We start from the raw sequence: 25457 nt of genomic DNA, 5'->3' as shown, positions 1-25457 counted from the left end.
ATTTATTTATTTGAGAGACAGAGAATGAGAGAGAGAGCACATGGGAGGGGGGAGGGTCAGAGGGAGAAGCAGACTCCCTGCCGAGCAGGAAGCCCGATGTGGGACTCGATCCAGGGACTCCAGGATCATGACCTGAGCCGAAGGCAGTCGCTTAACCAACTGAGCCACCCAGGCACCCAAGATGGCCCCATGATCTTTGTCCCTGGTGTTGCTTCTGTGATTTTGTTATGTCACACATTAAAAGAGATTACGCAGACGTAATTAGGGTTACTTTTCAATTGGCCTTAAGATAGAGAGATTATCTCGGTGAGCCTGATCTTATCATGAGCCCTTTAAAAGTCTAGCTTTCCCCCTGGCTGGTGGCAGAAGAGAAAGTCAGAGAGATTCAAAGCACAAAAAGGACTCGACCTGCTACTGCTGACTTTGAAGGTGCAGGGGCCATGTGCAAAGACTGGACAGCACTCTATGAACTAAGAACAACCTCTGGCTGACAACCAGCAAGGAAATGGGGACCCTGGTCTTACAACTACAAGAAACTGAACTCTGCCAACAACCTGAATGAACCCAAAAGCTGATACTTTCTCAGAGCCTCCAGAGAAGAGCCCAGTCTAGCCAACAGCTTGACTTTGACTTTATCTAACCCTAAGTGGCAAACCCAGCTGAGTCCACCTAAATCACTAGATAATAAACAGTTATGTTTTAGGTCACAAAGTTTGTGGTAATTTGTTAACAGCAATAGAAAACTAATACACTATGTTAGAAATATTTTTTGTTGTTCATTCCCTTATAGTCATATGATTTAGGGGAATCTTATATACATCTTTATCAAATTCACAAGCTTATATAATCATTTTATTTATTTATTTGACAGAGACAGAGATAGCGAGAGCAGGAACACAAGCAAGCAAGGGGAGTGGGAGAGGGAGAAGCAGGTTTCCCGCGGAGCAGGGAGCCCAATGCTGGGCTCGATCCCAGGACCCTGGGATCATGACCTGAGCTGAAGGCAGATGCTTAACGACTGAGTCACCCAGGCGCCCCTATATAATCATTTATATTTCTGTTAGCAGTTTTAAGATTTTCATACTTTTATACTAAAAATAATTTTTTGTTTCTAAAAAAAGGAAGTTATGTGTAAAGATGGGTCTTTAGGCTATTAAAATGAAATAAAATAGTTAATTTTCTTAGGAACTAGCAAAGTTTGACTTCACTCAGATAACTAACAAGGAGAACCCACAAATATTTAACAGCAGAACTGTCAGGAACAGATAATAATTTGAAACTGAAAAGTCCGTTTTAGATTTATTAAAGTACTTACTTTATCATTAAGTCTAGAGAAGTCAGTGTATCTTCTGAAAACTACCCAACTTTCTTCTGGGGTTTTCTTTACTAGTATTTTATATACCTATGCAGAGAGAGAGAGAGAGAGAGAGAGAGGTAAAAAAAATGTATATAAAGATATCTAAAATTTTAAACCAAACCAAGTATTTTTAAAACTTTTACTTGACAACCCAGGTCATAACAATTAGTATGTAAAAAATATCAGAAATCATTTGGGGCACCTGGGTGGCTCAGTCGTTTAGCGTCTGCCTTCAGCTCAGGTCATGATCCCAGGGTCCTGGGATGGAGCCCCACATCGGGCTCCTTGCTCAGCAGGGAAGCCTGCTTCTCCCTCTCCCACTCCCCCTGCTTGTGTTCCCTCTCTCGCTCTCTCTCTCTCTCTGTCAAAAAATAAATAAAAATCTTAAAAAAAAAAAAAAAGAAATCATTTGGAACATCAAATGTACAAATAATCAATGTAGGCACCAAAAGCAAGATTTGTTCCTTTTTCTTTTCTTTTTTAAAAGATTTTATTTATTTGACAGAGAGACACACAACAAGAGAGGGAACACAAGCAGGGGAAGTGGGAGAGGGAGAAGCAGGCTTCCTACTGAGCAGGGAGCCCAATGCGGGGCTCGATCCCAGGACCCTGGGATCATGACCTAAGCTGAAGGCAGACGCTTAACGAATGAGCCACCCAAGCACGCGGCAAGATTTGTTTCTTAAGAAACATGACTATGACAAATTTGAGACAAAATGTTTGGCACACACTAATAAAAAAAAAAACTCATCAGTTCCAAAATACATTTTATGCTAAAATATTCAAAATTGATGAAAGGCTCAATCACACTTGAAAAATTGTGAAAAATAGCCACTCTTGTCCTTTACTTACCTAAATTGATTAAATTAATTTATAAATTCAATAACTATCACACAAAGTTTTCAAATAAATTTAATGTTGTTTTAATCTTCAAGGCTGAAATGCAGCTAAAAAATATCCATATTAGATAAAAGTTTACACTTCTATAAATACGCACAATTATCTAGGCTCTAAATAAAAAAACTTGGTTGAAGCAAGTCAATATTTTAAAAAGCATATAATAAGAAAACTAGATTCTGTTTTTCATAAGTATAAGTTTAGAATTTATTATGAGGAAGTATTATTTATGACAGAATCTCAGTGAAATACCTTCTGGTAGTTTCGGTACAGTGTTTTGGGCTAAACTAAATACAAGACACATAGGAAGTACTCAATAACCATTTGCTGAACAAGTGAAACTCTTAAAAATGAGTAACATTTTTTTTGAAGTCAGCTGTGCAGTAACTTTCAATTGCAGCTCTGGAGCTGCCCTTTAGCCACAAGCGGCTACTGAAAACTTGAAATGTGACAAGTCCTAACTGACATGTGCTGTGAGTGTAAATACACACCAGATTTAAAAGACTGAGAACAAAAAAAAAGATGTAAAAATACTTCAATTAAAATGGCTTTGGATTAAATAAAATATGTTATTAAATATAATTTCATCTGCTTCTTTTCACTTTTTTAAACATGGCTACTAGAAAATTTTAAATTACAAATATGACTCACATTTGTGGCTCACCTAGTCTTACTGGATGCTGTAGAGAAGACTCATTGTTTAGGGACTAGATCATCCTTATTTGATTTTTCTCCCTTACAGACCTCTCTTTCAGCTTTTTTTTTTTTTAAAGATTTTATTTATTTGACAGAGAGAGAGAGAGCACAAGCAGGGGGAGCAGCAGAGGGGGAGGGAGAAGCAGGCTCTCCGCTGAGCAGGGATCCCGACATGGGGCTTGATCCCAGGACCCTGGGATCATGACCTGAACCGAACGAAGGCAGCCGCTTAACCAACTGAGCCACCCAGGCACCCCTCTCTTTCAGCTTTTAAGGGGGAGAATCAGCAAGGGTTAAGGATGACTCCTTTAGCTTTGAAGTAAATATAAATAATTCACCTTTATCTCATCTTTATCTTCATCTCATATAAAGATGAGGGAGATTATTTGGTTATCCTTTAAAGTCTGCAGAAAGTCCTTATCTAAGATAATTGTAAAGGGGATACTAATGAAACATTCTTTTTAGGAGTTACTAATAGAAACAAAAGGGATAACCTGACTTCAAAACGTTTGAGTATGAATAACTGATGCATAATAAAAGTCAACTTCATATGATAATAAGGTTTATCTACACATAATCCATATTGACTTTATTTTCCTGTTTTAAAAAATGAATCCTCCTTTCAAGTTTTTCTCCACAGTGGCCCCTGAGCACTCCTATTTCTCTAGTAAAGACAAAGTACAGATTTTTGTGTTTTATCTTCTCTAGAAAGCTCTCCTATGTTTCTACTTGTGTAAGTAGTGCTTTCAATGAAAAGTTTATGGACACTACTGATCATTCCCTCTTCTATGTTCTAACAGCAGTTATGGTTTCTACTCTTTCCTGGAAACTTAGTATACACTACTTTGTGCTTTTTATATAGCCCTTATTATAGGATTTTTAAGTAAATTATGCAGGAGCACACACCTAATTACAGCATACATATAGAAAAGAACAAAAATCATAAGTATACAACTTGATGAATTTTCATAAAACAAACACACTCATGTAACTAGTACCAAGTGCAAGAAACAAAACATTACCAATTGAAGAAGCCCACCTCATGGCTCCTTCCCAATCTGACTTATCACCCCTCCTAGTCACTTTTGTTCTTAAACACTTTTCAAAGGCTTGACACGCTAATGACAAGAACTTACCAGTCATTCCTAATGCTTTCTTCAGTTAAGAGCTCAATTCAAAGAAATATACCTAGAAAAAAATTATCTTACAAACCTAAGACTCCCAAACGTGTATATTCAGCTCAGACCTCTCCCCTAAACTCAACTTATATTTACATACATATACATAATACATATGCTTATGGACACACATGCACATATACACACACACCTGACATCTCCATTTTGATGTCTACTAGACACCTCAAGCCTAGCATGTCCAAAAACAAATCCTGATCTTGCCCTCAAAACGTGCCACCTAATTAAACAGCAATCCTACCGTTCACCCAAAAACTTTGGGATCATCGTTGATTTATCTTTATCCCACATCTAAAGGTTTTACCTTCAAAAATATCCCCGGAATCTGATCACTTCTTAGGACTTCTTCCACAACCCTGTCCACACCACCATCACGTCTTCCGTGGATTACTGTAAGAACTTAATACTTCCTGTTTCCATTCCTTCCTCCACAAAATCTAGTCTTAACTCAGCAGCCAGATGAGCCTTTAAACATTAAGTCAGATCATGCAACACTCCCTTTAAAACCTTTTCAAAGATTGCCATCTTGTGCAGAGTAAAATCTAATGGCCTTACAATGGCCTACATGCTCTACCTGATCTGTGTGTCACACTCCCTTGTCTTTACCTGTTATTTCAGTTCCTACATCTCTCCCCATGGCTGCTTCTGCTGTCAGCCACAAGGGCCTCTGCAGTTGTCTCACCTGTTAGGAAGGTTCTTTCCCCAGATATTCTCGTGGCTCATTGCTTCTTAGTGCTAACATCTTTTCTGTGAGGCCATGACTGATAATGTTATTTAAATTGCCACTCCAGTTGTGGGGAAACTATCTCCCTTCACTCTTTTATTTCTCTTTATACCACTTACCACCATATGACATACCAGCATTTTAAAATGCTTACTCATCTATCATTCATTCATTCGAGTTGCTGTACCACTACTACCTAAAAGAGTGCACGACACACAATAGGTACCCCCAACATGAATTAAATGAATACATGAATAGTAATGACTTCATACCCGTTATTTACTTCTTCCTCTAAAGTGTTTTTAAAGACTTTATGTATTGCTGCCTTAAATTTGCCTATGAACTTGTATTTTCACACACATCATTTCAATGAAAGCTCATCCAGCATAAGGTACGTCAATATAAGAAAATGGGCCACTGGTTTATCATAATTTCCAAAAAAAGTCAGGTCCATGCAAATTTCCCATCACATCATCAGTCTTACGATAATTTAACTCTAAAGATGTCTCTCTTCATAAATTATCTCAACTGATGTACATAGATGCTAAAAATCATCAACAAAATATTAACAAATTGCATTCAACAACACATTATAAGGATCATTCACTATAATCAAGTGAGATTTATTCTGGGGATGCAAGAATGGTTCAACATTTGCAAATCAATGTGATATAGCACATCAACAACATGAAGGATAAAAATCATATGATCACCTCAATAGATGCAGAAAAAGCATCTGACAAAATTCAACATCTATTCACGATAAAAATTCTCAACAGGATAGGTTTAGAAAAAACATGCCTAATAAAGGCCATATCTGAAAAACCCAGAGCTAACATCATACTCAATGGTGAAAAACAGAGTTTTTCCTCTAAGATCAGGAACATGACAAGAATGTCCACTCTTGTCACTTTAACAAAGTACTAGAAGTGCTAGCCACAGCAATCAGACAAGAAAAAGAAACAATGGTAAGGAAGAAGTTAAATTGTCACTATTTGCAGATGACATGATACAGTATGCAGAAAACCTTAAAGATTCCACCAAAAAACTACTAGAAGTAATAAATCCTATAAAGTTGCAGGATACAAAATTAATACACAGAAATTGGTTGGTTTTTTTTTTTTTTTTTGGTTGTGTTTCTATATACTAATAGCAAAGTAGCAGAAAGAGAAATTAAGAAAACAATTCTATTTACAATTGTGCCAAACAGAATAAAATACCTAGGAATAAACTTAAGAAGTGAAAGACTTGAATTTTGAAAACTATAAAACACTGATGAAAGACAACACAAATAAATGGAAAGATATTCCATGCTCATGGATTGAAAGAATTAATGGTGTTAAAATGTCCATACTACCTAAAGCTATCTACAGATTCAGTGCAATCCCTATCAAAATACCAACAGCATTTTCCACAGAACTAGACCAAATAATCCTAAAATTTGTTTGGAATCACAAAACACTCTGCATGGTCAAAGCACTCTTGAGAAAGAACAAAACTGGAGGTATCACAATTCCAGATTTCAAGATATACTACAAAGCTGTACTAATCAAAACAAATGGTACTGGCACAAAAATAGACACATAAACCAATAGAACAGAATAGAGAGCCCAGAAATAAACCCATGCTTATACAGTCAATTAATCTATGACAAAGGAGGCAAGAATACACAATGGGAAAAAGATATATAGTCTCTTCAATAAATGATGCTTGGAAAACTGGACAGCAACATGTCAAAGAATGAAACTGTATCACTTTCTAAAACCTTACACAAAAATAAACTCAAAACGGATTAAAGGCCTAAATGTGAAACCTTGAACCCATAAAAAAAGAGAACACATGCAGTAATTTTTCTGACATCAGCCTTAGCAATATTTTTCTAAATACGTCTCCTGAGGCAAGGGACATAAAAGCTAAAACAAACTACTGGGACTACATAAAAATAAGAAGCTTTTGCAAAGCAAAGGAAACCATGGAAAAAAACACTAAAAACCTACTGAATGGGAGAATATATTTGCAAATGATGTATCTGATAAGGGGTTAATATCCAAAATATATAAAGGCTTATACAACTCCACACCAAGAAAATCCACAAATAATCCAATTAAAAATGGACAGAGGACCTGAATAGACATTTTTCCAAAGAAGACATACAGATGGCCAACAGACAAAAGAAAAGATGCTCAACATCACTAATCATCAGGGAGATGCAAATCAAAACCAGAATGAGATATCACCTTATATCTGTCAGAGTGGCTAAAATAAAAAAAGATAAGGAATAACAAGTGTTACCAAAGATGTGGAGAAAAAGCAACCCTATACACTGTTGGTAGGAATGTAAATTGATGCATCCACTGAGGAAAACAGTATGAAGTTTCCTCAAAAAATTAAAAATAGAAAAAAAAAGAAAAAAATAAAAAAAAAATTAAAAATAGAATTACCATATGATCCAGTCATTCCATTTCTGGGTATTTACCCAAAGAAAATGACAACACTAATTCAAAAAGGTATTTGCACCCCTAGGTTTCCTGCAGCATTATTACAATAGCCAAGATATGGAAGCAACCTAAGTGTCCACTGATAGATGAATGGATAAAGAAAATGTGGTGTGTGTACACACATACACACATACACACACACACACACACACACACCCACACCCACACACTGGAGTATCATGCAGCCACAAAAAAGGATGAGCTCTTGCCATTTGCAACAACATGGATAAACCTAGAGGGTATAATGTAAGTGAAGTGAGTCAGAGTGAGAAAGACAAATACCATATGATTTTACTCATGTGGAATCTAAAAAACAAAACAAATAAACAAAAAACAGAATCAGATCTGTAAATACAGAGAACAAACTGGTGACTGTCAGAGTAAGGGAGTAGGGGAAAGTGCAAAATGGGTGAAGGGGAGTGGGAGATACAGGACTTCAGTTATGGATGAATAAGTCATAGGGAAAAAAGGTACAGCAGAGCGAAAATAGTCAATGATACTGCAATAGCGTTATGTGGTGACAAAGGGTAGCTACACTTACGGTGAGCATAGCATAATGTACAGAGAAGGGGAATCACTATGTTGTATACCTGAAACAAATGTAACATTGTGTTTCAAATATACTCAGATAAAAAACTTTTTAAAAATTAAACATTTCCCTAACAACAAAAATTATCTCAACAATTGTTTTCTCAGAGGTCCTTCTATACTGTTTGTAGGCTTACAGCATGAAATGTTGAACTAAACATAAAAACTTTACATCAAGAAAATCCAAGAGGAAGAACAAACTATTTCAATTATAAGTGTATTTAGCAAGGTCTCTGGATACATAAACACACATTGATACACAAGACCAAAATATATAAACTAGCAATGAAAACAGAACAAAGTATCAAGAACATCAAACAACATACATACTTGGAAATAAATCTAACTACGGGGCGCCTGGCTGGCTCAGTTAGTAGAGTATGCGACTCTTAATCTCGGGGTCATGAGTTCAAGCCCCACATTGGGTATAGAGATTACTTAAAAAAAAAAAAAAACCTCTAACTAAAAAACCTAAGACCTCTGCTCTGAAAACTACAAAAGGACGTTAAAGACTTCAGTAAATGGATTAGGTTTAGATTCAGAGACTCAGTATTGTAAAAATGTCAGATCTCTTTAGTCTATAGAGTCAATACAATCCCAGAACAAAGAGTCAAGGATAGCCAAGACAATTCTGAAGAACAAAGCTAGACTACTTAAGCTAGCAGGTATCAAGGCCTCTCATAACGCATTAGTAATTAAAGACAATGTGGAATTGGCAAATGAGGGAAAAATGGAACACAGAAACAAACCCATATATTTAAATGGTTGCCTGATTTAAGACATAGGCAACAGTGCAAATGTAGAGAGAGTGGTTTTTTCAATAAAAGCCTGATTACTTGATCCCATATGGAGGGAAAAAAAGTATCTTGACCCTTGTTTCACACCATGGACAAAAATCAATTCCAGTGAGCTTACAGATCTAAATGTGAAAGGTCCAACAATAAAGCTTTTAGAAGAAAACAGGACAACATCTTTGTAAGCTGGGAGTAATTTTAAAAAGTGCTAACCATAAAAGAAAAAATTAATAAATTGGACTATATTAAAACTATAAATTTTTGTTTATCTAATGCATCGTTAAGTGAAAAGGCAAGCCACAGAGATTATCATACATTGTGACTATTATCAAAGAGATAATGTTAGAGTCACAATGTATGCTCTAACAAAGAATTTGTCCAAAATGCATAGCAAATTATAAATCAAAGTGGAAAAAACTCTTCCAAAGAAAAATGAATAAAGGTCTTGAACAGACACTTCACAAAAGAGAACATCCAATGACCCAAAAAGTCTTCAATTTAATTAGTCATTAAAAATGCAAATGAAGACCACAATGTGATATGACTCTCCCCACCGGGATAGAAAATAATAGTGAAAAAGATGAAAAAATACCACATGTTGGGCAGGGGTGGAGTGACTGGAACGCTCATACACTGCTTAAAGGAGTATAAACTAGTACAACTACTCTGACACATTGTTCGTCAGTATCTTTTAAAGCTAGGCATATGATCTAGCAATTTTACTCCTAGGCAGATGTAAAACAGAAATGTGTTAATGTGTTTAATGAGTGATAAGTACTAAAAAGTTCATAGCAGTAGCATTTGTAAGAGCCCAAACTAGAAGTTATCCATATGTTCTTCAACAGTACAATAGATAAATAAATTGTAGTATATTCACATAGAGGAATACTACCAGTAATAAAAATGAGCTACCTACAATTACATGCAAAATTAAGGATGGATCTTACAAACACAATGCTGAAGAGACCATACCCAAGAGTATATATTCTGTAATTCCATTTGCATAAAGTAGAAAAATAGGCAAAATTAATGTAGGCTATCAGGAGAGTGGGTATTGACTGACAGAGCATGGTGGGGGCTGCTTTTTGGATGCTGGTAATGTTCTGTTTCTTGATCTGTGTGCTAGTTTCACAGATGTGTCTGGTTTGTGAAAATTCATTCAAGTAAAATGAAGTTTACTACAGCATGACAGAATTTACAGGTGTAAAAACTACTTGAGTTTTATGTTCAAGAAATTATAAGACAGGTAACAATTTAACTCATATATAGAACACTGGTTAGTCAATTTTTCACTTTCTACTGATGTACAGCAGAAGTCAATACTCACAGTAAATTTAGCTCTTTCTTCCATCACTTCATAACCCAGTATAGTAGGTGTCGAAGGTCTATCTTCCAAATACACTGTTTCAGGATTTTGTTCTTCACTTTCTCTTGGTCTAGCAGAATACTCAATGGAAGAATCTGCACCTGTAAATTTAGTCCTAATGAGGGGACTGCTACAGACAGATGAAGTACTATCCATTTGATCGGGTACACTTGTCTGTTTAAAATTACCCATATTTGAGTCCTCTAAGTGGCCTTTGGAAGAGTTTGAGCTTGTTGAGACACTCCCAAAAGAAGAACTTCTTTGGTTTCTGTTGGTTGCAAAACTGGAAGCAGAGTTCCCTATGGGCATAGGAACTGGGACATAAGGAGTTGCCATCTTCTTTTGGCCTTTGCAAAAACCTGCACAATGCTGAGTCCAAACACTTAGAGAACAACTAATATGAAATCCATTATTTTCTTCTTAGGAATTCACTATCTAAAAACGAGAAGAACATATTGAAAGGTTAGTCTTTAATTTGGAGTATTATCCAAAAAAACCTCAGAATGTTCACATCCATTTCTTTTGATTTTGTGACACTCCATTACTTCATTTGGAATGAAAACACACCTCAAACCTCTTCATTTAATCCCAAGATATCATCTCTAAGGATTCCCATTTGCAAGGTAAAGAGAGCAGAATTACTCCACACTCTTTTTCTTGACCTTCATATTACATGTCATCCTTTTTAATCTTCACTCTTTCCTTGTGATAGATTTCTGTAATGTTCATTTTAACCTGATATCATCTATATATTCGAGTTGGGAACAGGAAGAGTGGTAAAGACCTTTCTGAAGCTTTATTGTCTACTTATGGTCCTGACAGCTCCACATACAGTACAAGGAGGGAAGGAGGAGAGAAAAGAAAGGGAGAATTATTCACATTTCCTTTTAATTAGTGAAACTCTAAAGAATTACCCAGAGTAGTAACAGTGAACCACAAGCTTACATGCTACAAGGTAAATATCAATTGTTCTTAAGGTAACAGTTTATTAAACCCAGGATCAAATGTATTTGAAAAAAACGTGGTCAAATTAAATTAATCAAGTAAGACCCAAACTTACATCCAACAAGATGAAATGATTGAAAGTTAAAATGTTCTTCATAGTTTCCAGATCATCAGTAACGCTACTACGTCAGAAACTGAGGGAACTTAACAAATCCTTCTAACTCATACCCAGTAATCCCTGTTGTCAAAAGGACTGGTTTATCTTGTCTCAGAATCTCAGTTATACAATGAAGAAAAGGTTTACCACTAAGTTGTTAAATAATAAACTAAGAAATTGTAATAACTACAGACCTGTGAAACGGCACATATCAAGGGGTCTGCCTATCTTAACTACATCTAGGCAACTCTGCTGGTGAGAAAGGTAGGAAGAGAGCCGCCCGGACTTGGAAAGATGCTGAAGTAAGATTTTTTAATCCAGCACGTGGCTCTGGGCAACCTTCCTCATCATCAAAGATTCAAGAAACTTGAACTGCTGATTCACTGCTCCTCGGTTCTGCTTGATGGCCTCCCCCCCAAAAGAAGTAAATAAAAGTCTGAAATCTTATCCTTTCCAAGGCCTGTGGGATAGCCCCGCCCTTGCCACCCAACTACCTGAGGCCCCAGGGCTGGGGAGAGAGGACGCATACCAATACGATCACTGACGTGCAAAGCAGTGAGCGCTACCCAAACTTTTAAGAAAATGTATTGGGATCATTAATAGCGTCTTCACTTTTGCCTTAGCATGGAGATGCTCCAAGGACTAACATCGTAGTCCTACACCGGAAAATCTCGGTCAGGTGAGGTGGCCCGAGCCTGAGCAACGCGGTAGGAGAGAGAAGTGGGTGGCGAGAGAAAAGTGGAGAAACCCAGGTGCAGCTCGACCCTAGGAGCGCCTGGTCGCTGTCAGGGCAGTCCACGGGTCTTCGGCTCAGTGGACGGGGAGACCCACTGCTCCCGGGGCTCCCAGGAGCCCCAAGACGGAGCCACCTCCACCGCCCGGCGCGAGGCCAGCGCCTCCCACACGCTCGGCGGAGTCTGCGGTGGCCTGAGGATGGCCCGGAGGCTCCCGCGGGGCCCCTCCACCCTCCGGTGGAGTCCGCCCGCCGCCCGCCAGCCACGGGGGCGCAGGTGTCACTCGCATGAGCGCCCAGGGCAGCGCCCGCTGCCTTGTCCCTACCTCAGCCCACTCCGCGATTCCGTTTGAGCGCACTTCCCTGTGACGGTTAAATCCGACCCTCCTTAACCGCAGCTTTTCGTCTCCACCCACAGCACCAAGAAGCCTCACGTGACTTTCCGCCCCCAAAGCAGCGGCTCCCAGCCTCAGCCGGGCTCTACCCTGGCCACCCGGCCCAGAATCCTAGCGAGGTGGAGGGTGGGGCCAAGCCCGGGCACCGCTCCCGGAAGTGACGTCACGCAAGGGCGCTTTTCTCTCCCCCCTCAATAACCCCACCCCACCCCGAGAGGCGAGGACTGGAGTTGTCTGGACAGGACTCTTTGGCAGCCGGGTTGGACCTTGTTTTATGGTAAGAATTCTACCTTCTCTGCCCTAGCTTTATTTTTATAAACTAACTTCGAGAAATGGGGTTTAAGACTCCCAGTTTGTCGCACAGGTGATCAGAAGGTTACAGTTCCGAGGAAGAACTACTTTGCATCATGGGACTTGTAGTCATCACTAGCTTGGGCTGGTTCTATTAGGTTATAGATGTTTTCTAGAATTAGCGCTTTAAGGGATGACAATAGATTCTAAGAGTGGGAAGATAGAACACTGCACTTAAGCTTATTCGCCCTATCATTGGCAGATAATTGAAATTGCTGGGTGGCATTGTTTGTTTTTTTTTACAGCCCAGGGAGCAGTTTTATCTCAAATGATACAATATTAGGCTTGTTAGACTTGCACATCTGAAGACCTGTAAAGTTACCGGGAAAGCTGTTTTTTGACAGTCAAATACCAAAATTTAGACAGTTTACAGGGTTGTTTATCATTAGAATTGTGCATTTTGATTTAAAGATCATCCCATGATGTCTAAGGCTTTGGAACATTCCCAAGACTGGGAAAAATTGATAGTTGTAATTTCAAAATGAGCATAGGAAGATAATCTGGTTTGTGGCATAATAATGGTTTTGGTTGATGATATTGCCCTTCTTGTGTGAGTGAGACATAAAAAGAGAATTTTGTGGAAACCGTAGACTAAAACATGAGGTAGTTTTCAGTTAAGAGTTGGCAATCTTGGTCTTGAAGTGGCAGTTATATCCATGAGTTCTGTAAGTGAATAAGGATATAGAGAGAAAAGAAAGAAAAAAATGAGCCTTGGAGTATTTCCTTCACTTGTGGACAGGGCTGCAGGTGGTAGCAAAAGATACTTATAATGAGGAAAACATGATAGTCCAATATCAAGGAAGGCAAGGCAAATTAAACTGTCAAGAGACAGAAGTGTACAAATACCACAGTTAGGAGGAGGAAGGATCTAGAAAAGTTGAAATTGTCCAAGAAGAACTTCCTTCACAAATTATTGAAAGGAGCATACAGGGTATAGATACTATATATATTCTTTATCTTGCAGACTACTTGGTATCGATAAATGTCTAGATTTTACTTACAGAAAATGAACTGAACATCTTTTTTTTTAAATAAAAGAGTTTTTAAAGTTGAGGTATAATTTACACATTACATTACATTAGCTTTAAGTGTGAAACATAATTATTTGACATTTGTATATATTGAGAAAATGCTCACCACGATAAATCTAGTTAACATCTGTCACCATACATAGTTCCAGAAGTTTTTTCATGTGATGAGGACTGTAAGATTTACTTTCTTAGCAATTTTTAGATATTCAATCAATACAGTATTATTAACTGTAGTTGCCATGCTATACATTATATCCTCATAACATATATTTTATAACTAGAAGTTTGTACCTTTTGACCCCTTTATTCATTTTGCTCACCTCCACTTCTGGCAACCACCAATCTGTTCTGTGTGTCAATGAGCTTGTTTTGTTTTTGTTTTTTAAAATTCCATATATAAGTGAAATCATACAATATTTGTCTTTCTGTGACTTATTTCACTTAGCATAATGCCTTCTAGGTCCATCCGTGTTTTCACAAGTGACAAGATTTCATTCTTTTTTATGGCTGTGTAGTATTCTGGTGTGTGTGTGTGTGTGTGTGTGTGTGTGTGTGTGTGTGTGTGTATATGTATAGTATATGTATATATAAACATCTTTATCCATTCATCTACTGATAGACATTTAGGTTGTTTCCAAATCTTTGCTATTGTAAATAATGGTGCAGTGAACATGGGAGTACATATATCTTTTTGAATCAGTGTTTTTGTTTTCTTTGGATAAATACCCAGAAGTGGAATTTTTGGATTATATGGTAATTCTATTTTTAATTTTTCTAGGAACCTCCATACTGTTTTCCACAGTGGCTGCACCAATTTACATTCCCACCAAAAGTGCATGAAACTTCGCTTTTCTCCACATCCTCACCAACACTTGTTATTTCTTATCTTTTTTTTTAATGATGAATGAGTTAGTTTAATTTAATTTATTTTTTTTAAGTAATCTCTATACCCAATGTGTGGCTCGAACTCACAACCACAAGATCAAGAGTTGCATGCTGTATTGACTGAGCCAGCCAGGCGTCCCTATTTCTTGTCTTTTTGATAATAGCCATTCTGACAAGTGTGAAGTGGGTGATATCTCATTGTGGGTTTTTTAAAATTTTTTAGAAAAATTTTAAGTTTTTATTTAAATTCCAGTTAGTTAACATGTAGTGTAATATTAGTTTCAGTTACACAATACAGTGATTCAACACTTCCATGTAACACCTGGTGCTCATCACAAGTGTACTCCTTAATCCCCATTACTATTTAACCCATCTCCCCAACCCCCTGCACTCATTGTGGTTTTGATTTGCATTTCTCTGAGGATTAGTGACAGTTGAATATTTTTGCATATGCCTATTGGCCATCCATATGTCTTCTTTGGAAAAATGTCTATTTAGATCCTCTGCCCGATTTTTAATTGGATTTTTTTGTTGTTGTTATTGAATTGTATGAGTTCTTTATATATTTTGGATATTAACCCCTTATCAGATCCCACATGATTTACAAATATTTTCTTCCATTCAGTAGGTTGCCTTTCATTTTATTGATAATTTCCTTTGCTCTTTAGAAGGTTTTTAGTTTGATATAGTCCCACTTGTTTATTCTTGCTTTTGTTGCCTTTGCTTTTGAGGCTGGATCCAAAAAAAAAACCATTGCCAAGACCCAGGTCAGGGAGCTTACCACCTTTGTTTTCTTTGAGGAGTTTTATGGTTTCAGGTTTTACATTCAAGTCTGTAATCCGTTTTGAGTTAATTTTTGTGTATGGTGTAAAGATAGTAGTCTAGTTTTATTCTTGTACATGTGGCTGTCCAGTTTTTCCAACACCATTTATTGAAGAGACTATCCTTTCCCCATCTTATATTCTTGGTTTCTTTGTCATAAATTAATTGACTGTGTATTTATGGGTTTATTTTGGGCTCCTGAACGACTTTAATAATCAAGAAAGAATGACCTGTGGTTGTCAGAGTGAAAGTTACATTTTGACAGAGCATATGTAATGGCTAGTCTCTATGGAATATTTTAGGTAATTTTGGATGACTCTATATAGTGTACACAATCAAATGGCATTGTATACATTTTAATTTTTAGAGTAACGTTAGACCATTTTTATGTCCTTTATTTTAATTTTATATAAAATATATACATTTAGCAGGATATTTGGAGCCCACTCTAGGAACAATTTTATACAATGATATATAGATACTGGTAATGGTGGGGAGAAGGGTTTTGGGAGAGAGGGAAGAATGGTAAAACAAAAAACAAAAAAACAAAACAAAAAAAATAGAAAAAAAGTATGTACAACATACTTAGGCAGACATCTCTTGAGGTGGCTTCCTAGAGTCCCACATTTGTCGCTTCTCTGGAACTCGTCTGTCTTCTATAAGGCTGGGCCCCTGGTGGCCATGTTTGTAATACGTTAGTCTTAAAACAAATGTTTTTTGGCATAGTTAATTGTACCTGAGGAGGATATTTGACCTAAATTGTGTCCAAAGGATGCTCTCTCCTAGGAATTAAAAGGGGTGGGAGGAAGATACAGACTGGAAGTCACGGGAGGTAAAGGCAGATAAAGAAAATTTTGTGATAAGAAGGTCAATAAAGTCCCACTGCTGAGGTCACTGGAGTTGATCTGGTCCTTCCCCATTCTTGACTTTTACTTGGAGTTCATGAGATACCCTAGTGTACTTTCAGTAGATTTGCTTTTTGCTTAAACCTAGCCAGAGTTTGTTCTTCTTATAACCAAAAGTACAACTACTACAGCAGGTTGGAAGGAGGCAAACTGAATATTAATTTTAAAAGCAGATAAAATGTAAACATTCCTTCTCAGTGACTTTTAATAACTAAAATAATATAAAAAGCAACTCCTTTTCAGGTATTGTTTTGTTTTACTCTCATGGCTTCCCTAATTCGTGTATGTTGTTTTCCACAGGTGATGTTTCTGTGATTTCATGTTCAGGATCTGTAATCTACCTGCCTTCTCTTTTTCTCACTGCCATGAAATTGTAAGGGTCCAGAGAAAGAACCACAAGTGACCTATTCTTAAAGTAACAGGTGGTGACCAAAGCAGTGACAGGGGAACACTGACAGCCAACTTTATTGCAATTAACCTGTGACCTTTGCAATTTCCTAAATCCATGGTAGGAATTATATGGCATTTGTAATGGTACAGAGAAGACACTGTTCAGTACTCCTACCATTGATTCGTGATTTCCACCCATCAAATTACATAAGGAAAATTTTGAAAGCATATGTGGAAATTATACTGGAAATACAAAAAAGAGATCAAATTCTTTCACAAAATCACATTACAATTTTAGAACTCAAAGAGATCAAAAAGATAATGGAGATAAGCCTCTATTTTAGAGCTAGGACTGCTGAGGAAAACAGAGGCTGAAAGATCTGCCTATAATCACAGAGCCAATGAATCCTTGAGTCCCAAACTAGTAAGCTTCTCATCACACATAATAATAAGACACCCTTTCCTGAGCACCTCTATACTTTTATATCCTAATGTTTTCCAGCCTCTCAGTAGTGTCTTGCCTCTGGTATGTTCTCAAGTAACATTTGATATCTGGGAAGTCTTCTTGGATTGTATGCATGAGGAGGCCTGCATTGGGCCTTTAAGAGTTGGTAGGAATTGGGTAAGTAGAGATGGGATACAGGGCACACCAGGCAGAATCAAAGACTTGAGAGAAAACATAACAGAGTGTAGGGTGTTATGGGTCAGTGAGGAGACCAGCCTGATTGGGTTGAAGGGTGTGTAGCTGGAAGTAGAAAGATGAGCTCCTATTCATTCCTTAAATTGTCTCAGATACAATCTCATCAGTAGTGTCTATCTGATAGAATTAGGTAGAGTCCCTCCTCAATGATCCTATTGTATTTGGTATGTGAATGGAGGCAATCATCACATTATATAGTGAGTACTTATTTATGTGTGCAACATAAGGGCCAGGATCATAAAGTAGACATCTGTGTGCTGACAGTACCTTATATTGTACCTGAATAAGGCAAGTACTTCATGTATAGTCCCCGTAATTACTATTTTTTTTTTTTTTTTTTTTTACCTGGCCCACTTTACTTTTTCACATTTCCTATAAAATCCCTTTAGACATTTGTTTTTTCAACTCCTAGTTTAGAAAATAAAATTGAATTCTTTGAGTCAGCCTGTGAGCCTCTTCATGAACTGACTTTTATCTACTTCTATAATCTATTTCCTTCAGTTTAATTAATTAATCAACTAACCAGCTATTTATTGAGTACCTGTCACATGCAATGACTCTCACAGTCCAGCCATATCAATTATTTCCCATTCTCAGCTCTTCATTTTCTCTCTTGCTAGCATTTGTTGTTGCTTTTGCCTGGGAATTATCCTACTTCTCTCATCCCGTTCCCGAGTCCCAGCTCTAGGTGACCTCCATTCTTGTCTTCATCCCTCTCAACCATGTCCTCACAGATCCCCTATAAGCTTCTGCTGAGCCATCCTCGTATTGGATATGGTTGTCATTGTATGTCTGTCTTCCTGACTAGAACACATGTTTCTTGAGGCAGAGATCATGTCCTTTTCTTCTTCTTCACTGGTTGGCAGAAACTCTGGCATATGTGGGGTCACACTGAATGAATCAATGAATGAAAAGGTGTGAATAAAGGTTTCTTATTGGATCAGCTTGGTGGTTTAATGTAAACAAACAAATGCATACATATTCTGAGTGGCATTTGGTTTCAAAGAAATTGTTCTATAAAACAAAGTGAAGCAGCTTGTTCTATAAAACAAAGTGAAGCAGCTCTGGTTAAGAGAAAGGGTTCCTTTGTTTGTTCAGAGTAATTTGTAAACTGCTGGATTAGATAGATAATTTCTAAGGTCACTTAGGATCTAATGTCATATAAATGTATGTGTATCATTTGAAATCTGAAGCAGATAGCTGAATGAATATCACAGCCTTAGCAATGCTAAGATCTATAAGAGGCATTAAGCTGAGCAAAAATAAAATGGAAAAAAAAGTAAAAGCTAAACTCCTGAAATTCAGCAGACCAATGAATCGATATTATTGTCCATTTAAGTCTTTATCTCAATTAAATTTGAGATATGTTCCAACTCCTGGTATAAACATGGGGGAAAGAATTCTGTTTTCTGAAGTCCTAGAGCCAGGTCCCAACATCTCAGTATGTAAGAGATCCTTCTAAAAAGATAAAAATGTTTTCAGGGGAAATGTAAAGCTTTGGAAGAAGTAGTAAGTCTCTAATACATCAGCACCGGGATTCCTGCTCATCTTATAGGTGAGCTTCATACCTCTTCATACCTCCAATTCCATCTGGGTTACCTCTGGTCTTTTGTTTGGATTACTTCCAACTTTTTTCATCCGTAATGTGCAACAATAATAGTTTTTCCTCAGAGGGTTGTTGTGAAAAGAGTCATCGTGCTTTTTTTTTTTTAATTTTATTTTATTATGTTATGTTATTCACCATACATTACATCATTAGTTTTTTTAAATTTTATTATGTTATGTTAATCACCATACATTACATCATTAGTTTTTGATGTAGTGTTTGATGTAGTTTGATGTAGTGATGTAGTGATGATTCATTGTTTGGGTATAACACCCAGTGCTCTGTTCAATACGTGCCGTCTTTAATACCCATCACCAGGCTAACCCATCCCCCCACCCCCCTCCCCTCTAGAACACTCAGTTTGTTTCTCAGAGTCCATAGTCTCTCATGGTTCCTCTCCCCCTCTGATTTCCCCCTTTCATTTTACCCTTCCTACTATCTTCTTTTTTTTAACATATAATGTATTATTTGTTTCAGAGGTACAGTTCTGTGATTCATCAGTCTCACACAATTCACAGCACTCACCATAGCACATACCCTCCCCAATGTCTATCGCCCAGCCACCCCATCCCTCCCACCCCCCACCACTCCAGCAACCCTCAGTTTGTTTCCTGAGATTAAGAATTCCTCATATCAGTAAGGTCATATGATACATGTCTTTCTCTGATTGACTTATTTCACTCAGCATAATACCCTCCAGTTCCATCCACGTCATTGCAAATGGCAAGATTTCATTCCTTTTGATGGCTGAATAATATTCCATTGTGTATGTGTGTATATATATATGTATCTTCTTTATCCATTCATCTGTTGATGGACATCTTGGCTCTTTCCATAATTTGGCTGTTGTGGACATTGCTGCTATAAACATTGGGGTGCATGTACCCCTTTGGATCACTACATTTGTATCTTTGGGGTAAATACCCAGTAATACAATTGCTGGGTCGTAGGGTAGCTCTATTTTCAACTTTTTGAGGAACCTCCGTACTGTTTTCCAGAGTGGCTGCACCAGCTTGCATTCCCACCGACAGTGTAGGAGGGTTCCCCTTTCTCCGCATCCCCGCCAACATCTGTCATTTCCTGACTTGTTAATTTTAGCCATTCTGACTGGTGTGAGGTGATAGCTCATTGAGGTTTTGATTTGGATTTCCCTGATGCCGAGCAATATTGAGCACTTTTTCATGTGTCTGTTGGCCACTTGGATGTCTTCTTTGGAAAAATGTCTGTTCATGTCTTCTGCCCATTTCTTGATTGGATTCTTTGTTCTTTGGGTGTTGAGTTTAATAAGTTCTTTATAGATTTTGGGTGCTAGCCCTTTATCTGATATGTCATTTGCAAATATCTTCTCCCATTCTGTTGGTTGTCTTTTGGTTTTGTTGACTGTTTCCTTTGCTGTGCAAAAGCTTTCTATCTTGATGAAGTCCCAATAGTTTATTTTTGCCCTTGCTTCCCTTACCTTTGGCAATGTTTCTAGGAAGAAGTTGCTGTGGCTGAGGTAGAAGAGGTTGCTGCTTGTGTTCTCCTTTAGGATTTTGATGGACTCCTGTCTCACATTGAGGTCTTTCAACCATTTGGAGTCTATTTTTGTGTGTGGTGTAAGGAAATGGTCCAGTTTCATTCTTCTGCATGTGGCTGTCCAATTTTCCCAACACCATTTGTTGAAGAGACTGTCTTTTTTCCATTGGACATTTTTTCCTGCTTTGTCGAAGACTAGTTGACCATAGAGTTGAGGGTCCATTTCTGGGCTCTCTATTCTGTTCCACTGATCTATGTGTTTGTTTATGTGCTAATACCATACTGTCTTGATGATTACAGCTTTGTAATAGAGCTTGAAGTCCGGAATTGTGATGCCACCAGCTTTGCTTTTCTTTTTCATCATTCCTGTGGCTATTCGGGGTCTTTTCTGGTTTCATACAAATTTTAGGATTATTTGTTCCATTTCTTTGAAAAAGTTGATGGTATTTTGATAGGGATTGCATTAAATGTGTAGATTGCTCTAGGTAGCATTGACATCTTTACAATATTTGTCCTTCCAATCCATGAGCATGGAACGTTTTTCCATTTCTTTGTGTCTTCCTCAATTTCTTTCATGAGTATTTTTTTTTTTTTTTTTTTTTTCTTTCATGAGTATTTTATAGTTTTTTGAGTACAGATTCTTTTACTCTTTGGCTAGATTTATTCCTAGGTATCTTATGGTTTGGGGTGCAATAGTAAGTGAGATCGACTCCTTAATTTCTCTTTCTTCTGTCTTGTTGGTGTATATAAATGCAACTGATTTCTGTTCATTGATTTTATATCCTGCCACTTTACTGAATTCCTGTACAGTCATCATGCTTCTTAAGTGCTTAGTACAGTGCCTGGTAGAATGAATAATAGCTATTACTATCTCGAGTCAATAGATAGCTTAAAACGATAGACAATATTAATAATAACGTGTGTAGGTATTTGCTGAATGAATGAATACAGTTAAGTATGGGTAGAGAACTGCACTATTGATTTTATGTGCATTAATTTATTTAACCCTCATATGATCCCCTGAAACAGGTACTATGATTATAATTGATACTTTACAGATTGCGTCTCTGAGAGGCTGATTAGCTTGTCCTTTTTATATGGAAAGTTAACCTCTGAGAGGTTATCTTGGTTGGCAAGGTTGGGACTCAGGCTCAGTTCCATCCGTCTCCAAAGCCCATGGTCAGATTCCTACTATACCATACATTCTCTGTCATCATGGTGGGTAGAGCCTTGACCCTCAAAGAACCACGCTTGGCAAGACATTGGTTGAAAACAAGGTCTTTGGGTTTAGTTTCAGAAACTCCTACTCCTGGGTTCTTCATCCCATTTAACACTATGGTGGCTAGCTTAGTTTCATTTCTTTTTTCTTTCTCTTTGTCCATTACCTCGTTCTAGTATAATTTATGTATCCTAGCATCAGCTCCTAAAATAATTGATCTTGATAAACTGATGTTCTGTGCCTGTTCAGTCCTTAGCTTCTCTGTTGTCATTCTGATTTACTCTCTGGTATTGTTTCTGGTGTTTCACTTCTTTCATCTTCCTTGTTGAAAAACTGGGTAAACCAGAGGGATTGGGAAGGAGTTAATAGATGAAGTATGTGTCTGGGGGGAATGAGAAGTGTAGTTGGTAAAGGAGTGCCCCAGACAGAAAAGGTGTGGAGGATTTTAGGCAGAGATTGCTTAATAATGAGAGACAAAGTTGTTTGACTTGAAATAAAGATTTGTAGACATAAAGTTTTAATTTTTATGTGGTGTCAGATAGCCTCAACTCTGAGAGGAGTCAGATACTCATACTCATTGAACAAGTGTTTGTTGAATGCCTACCATATGTGCCAATTATTGTTGTAAGGCTACAGGAATTTATCAGTAACAATATATGCAAAGCCAGTCTCCTCCTGGAGTTCACATTCTGGTGAATGTTTATGTGGGGACAGACAGTAAACATAACAAGAAATAAGTTTTAAGAATTTAGCTAGATTTATATTCTTTGAAGAAAATAAAAGAGAATTAATATCATCAGAGTGGTTGGGCCAGGGGGAAGTACAGCAGTTATACACTGAGGCGTCAAATCAGACTTCTCTGGGAATGTGTCTTAATTGCTGAGATTTGAATGTCTAGAAGAAAACAACCTTGAAAAAATCGGGTGGCAGAGGATTCCAGGAAACCTGCCTCACACGTTCAGTATAGGAAAAAGGAAACTAGTTAGCAAAAGTGCTCCCTTTTCCTCCTCCTAAGAGCTCCAATTCCAGGAAATAAGATGTCAGATGTTTTTTTAAGCACATGTGTGATCCACATGTCCCTGAGACATTGGGTTTTAACATTAACACCCAAATCTTGCTCATTTCAAATTCCCTCTTCATTTTAAGGAATTCTGGTCTCTTGTAAATCTTCCCTTTCCTGCATATCCTTAAGAGTCCTCAAGGGAATCTGTTCTGATTATTGTTCCCTATCACCATTGCTGGATGAGTTGCTGTCACTGCCCTTGCCGCTGGCTGTGTTGTGCTTGCCTTGACAGCTCTACACCATCCGTCCACTAACAGAGATTCATTCAGTGTCTGTGAGTCAAAGTCTTTACACCACGAATGCAAACTGGAGGTCTTCCAGTAAGGCTGTCTGCCTCTTGCTGGACTGGGGACCCACAGTGCAGCAGTCTGCTGCCAAGTGAAATGGGGAACTTTTCTTTCACTTTTGCTTGAATCCCGAAGTGTTACAGATTTTGGTGAGCAAGACTTTTCAGTTTTGTTCATGAAGTCTCTTTTCCCCAGGTAAAGCCACCATGTGGGTGGCCGAGTTGGCAGAAGCTCCTATAATAGCTCTGTCTGCAGTGGACCTTAGTGGTTGCCAACTATCTGAATCTCTTTCTGTGTCTAGGGGATTCCTGCTTTATGCATCTAGGTCAGAGTTCAGAGCATACTTCCTACTATAAAATTCGAAATTGCCAGATAATCTGTTTTCTCAGCCTCCCTTGCAGCTAAGGTATAGATATATGCTCTAGGCAGTACTAATCATATGAACCCTTTCCCCTGCCTTCCATGTTGGTGGTTCAGGGCACAGGGTCTAATGCTCAGTGGTCATAGCTTCCTCACAAGACTAGTGTTATGCTTTGGTCTTGGGCTTTTTTCTTAGCTGAATTGTTCCCACGCTTCCCAGATGTTCTGTGAGCTGTCAATCCCTTTAAAATTGCTTTATTCTGAGCCACTTCTGGCTGCTTGCCACATAGGCAAGTGAAGAGAAGGGCCAAAAGAAGGGCCAAGAAAAAGGAAAGACTTAATTCCTGGGGTTAGGGAGAAATATTCTCTTCTTCTCTTCAGTTGGGTATGAGCAAGGAAGCACAGAATCCTGATTGTCATCTGCAATCATCCTGCAACTGCAAGGGGATCAGTTTGGGATGAACCCAGTATGAGGATGGCAGAGTCAAAAGGGGGAAAGCATCTTGACCATATCCCTGAACCTTTAATTTTACTCTACCTAGAGACTCTTTTACTTCTGGTATTTTAATTATCTGAGATAATACATTTCCTTATTGATAAGCAAGCTTAAGTTGGGATTCTCAGTTGTTGCTACCTTTACTAACAATAAATACAAATAATAATGCCTGGCCTTTATTGAGAACTTAAAATGTCGCAGGCACCTTTCATTCACTCAGTTAATATTCACTGAGCACCTACATATGTTAAGTCATTTAACTGCTATAACAACCCAAGTGTTATGACATCATAGTTCGTGTGCAGGTGGATGTACAGACTTAAACACAGACATAGCACAGGTATAGGTCTATATAGGTAAAAAGATAAAGTCATAAGCATGGGTGTGGGGTAGATATAGGTATAAGTATAGGTATGGCTATGGTTATGGCTTTGGGTGTAGATAGATACATACAGAGAGATAAAGATATGCAACTGGATGATAGATGAAATTTATCACCTATGGCAGCTAAATCCCAAAGCTGAGGATGCAAGTTGCTAAGTACTCTGTGTCCTAAGGGTACAGTGCACAAGTAGTTGGAGCCAACAATCTTTAAAATTTTCATTGAGGGGTACCAGTTCAAAGAATTGGTCCAATCATCAAATTCACCCAGGTGATATTAGAGGAAGCCTAACGAGAGAGGATGTTGTGCCCTTTTGGAGAATGCAGTGTTTGCGAAGAGAGGCTGTTCCTTTCCCATCACAAGAGCTAACAGATTGGCCAACAGTTTTTCAACCTTATTATCAGGAGGGCCAACTCCTCAGCCTGGGATGTGCCCTGCACCATGCTTCTCTCATTCAGCTCATTTCACATTTTAATACCAGGTTCTGAAATAGTTAGTATGACCGGGGGAAGAAATAGTAGAAGATATGGTTCACGCTTGCTGAGACCTTAATAAGAAAAGATATTGACACAATTACCAGAAAATGTAGAAGCAGGACAGATTTTAGGTTTGGGTGATCTGATGACTTAATGATTCTGTTTTGTTTTCTGTGGTGTTAGGCTCATTAACCTCACGATGTAGGATGGCTGGCAGTAGTCATCAAGTATGTATGTTTCCTTGTTTATTCTTGTGGGAAAAAGAACTTCCATCTGAATAGTCTAAGCAAGAGTCCTGAGATTTATCCTCATTGGACTGTTGAAGTCACATGATCGACAATACACTAGTGACTGTGGCCAGGGGAATAGACCTGTATGCTAGCTTAAGTCAACCAAGGTCTATCTGAGGTAGACCTTGAATCAGCTTTACCCAAGGTACATGGCTTGCGTGGGGATGGGGTATATATCTGAGAAGTCTGGATGTGGTTAGGAAGGGAGAATGGAACGGGGATGCTACAAAACAGTAATATTTTCTACAAGGAGAGTTAATGACATAATGAGGGCTGATCAATGATGGGAATATATGCAAATCCTGGATAAGAGGCAGGAGAACTTGGATTGTG

General features: G+C 38.0%; 1 protein-coding gene and 1 long non-coding RNA gene across 12 annotated transcripts in view; one reads left to right on the top strand and one right to left on the bottom strand.

Moving 5' to 3' along the window:
• Positions 1–12490, bottom strand: part of SNX16 (sorting nexin 16) — a 41124-nt gene extending 28634 nt beyond the window's left edge. The window contains exons 1-4 of one of the 7 annotated variants that reach the window (XM_036100803.2): positions 12278–12484; positions 10305–10551; positions 10078–10217; positions 1316–1402 (exon numbers count right to left, since the gene is read on the bottom strand). In XM_036100803.2, coding sequence (XP_035956696.2) covers positions 1316–1402; positions 10078–10217; positions 10305–10452 — 375 coding nt within the window. In that variant the 5' untranslated portion in view covers positions 10453–10551; positions 12278–12484. Of the gene's footprint in view, positions 1–1315; positions 1403–10077; positions 10552–10683; positions 11082–11176; positions 12248–12277 lie in introns of those variants that run through there. The other 6 variants (XM_078072272.1, XM_078072276.1, XM_078072270.1 and 3 more) reach the window with 6 other exon arrangements.
• A 36-nt stretch (positions 12491–12526) lies between these two features.
• LOC118541227 (uncharacterized) overlaps positions 12527–25457 on the top strand; it is a 191898-nt gene continuing 178967 nt past the window's right edge. For 2 of the 5 annotated variants that reach the window (XR_013447811.1, XR_013447808.1), the window contains exon 1: positions 12528–12623. This is a non-coding gene — a long non-coding RNA (uncharacterized LOC118541227). Of the gene's footprint in view, positions 12624–25457 lie in introns of all 5 variants that reach the window. The other 3 variants (XR_013447812.1, XR_013447810.1, XR_013447809.1) reach the window with 2 other exon arrangements.

This window comes from Halichoerus grypus, chromosome 5 (assembly GCF_964656455.1).
Source record: "Halichoerus grypus chromosome 5, mHalGry1.hap1.1, whole genome shotgun sequence".
In the NCBI taxonomy this organism is placed as follows: Eukaryota; Metazoa; Chordata; class Mammalia; order Carnivora; family Phocidae; genus Halichoerus; species Halichoerus grypus.
Note: the sequence above shows the minus strand (reverse complement) of the source record. Positions and strands in the feature narration are given on the sequence as shown.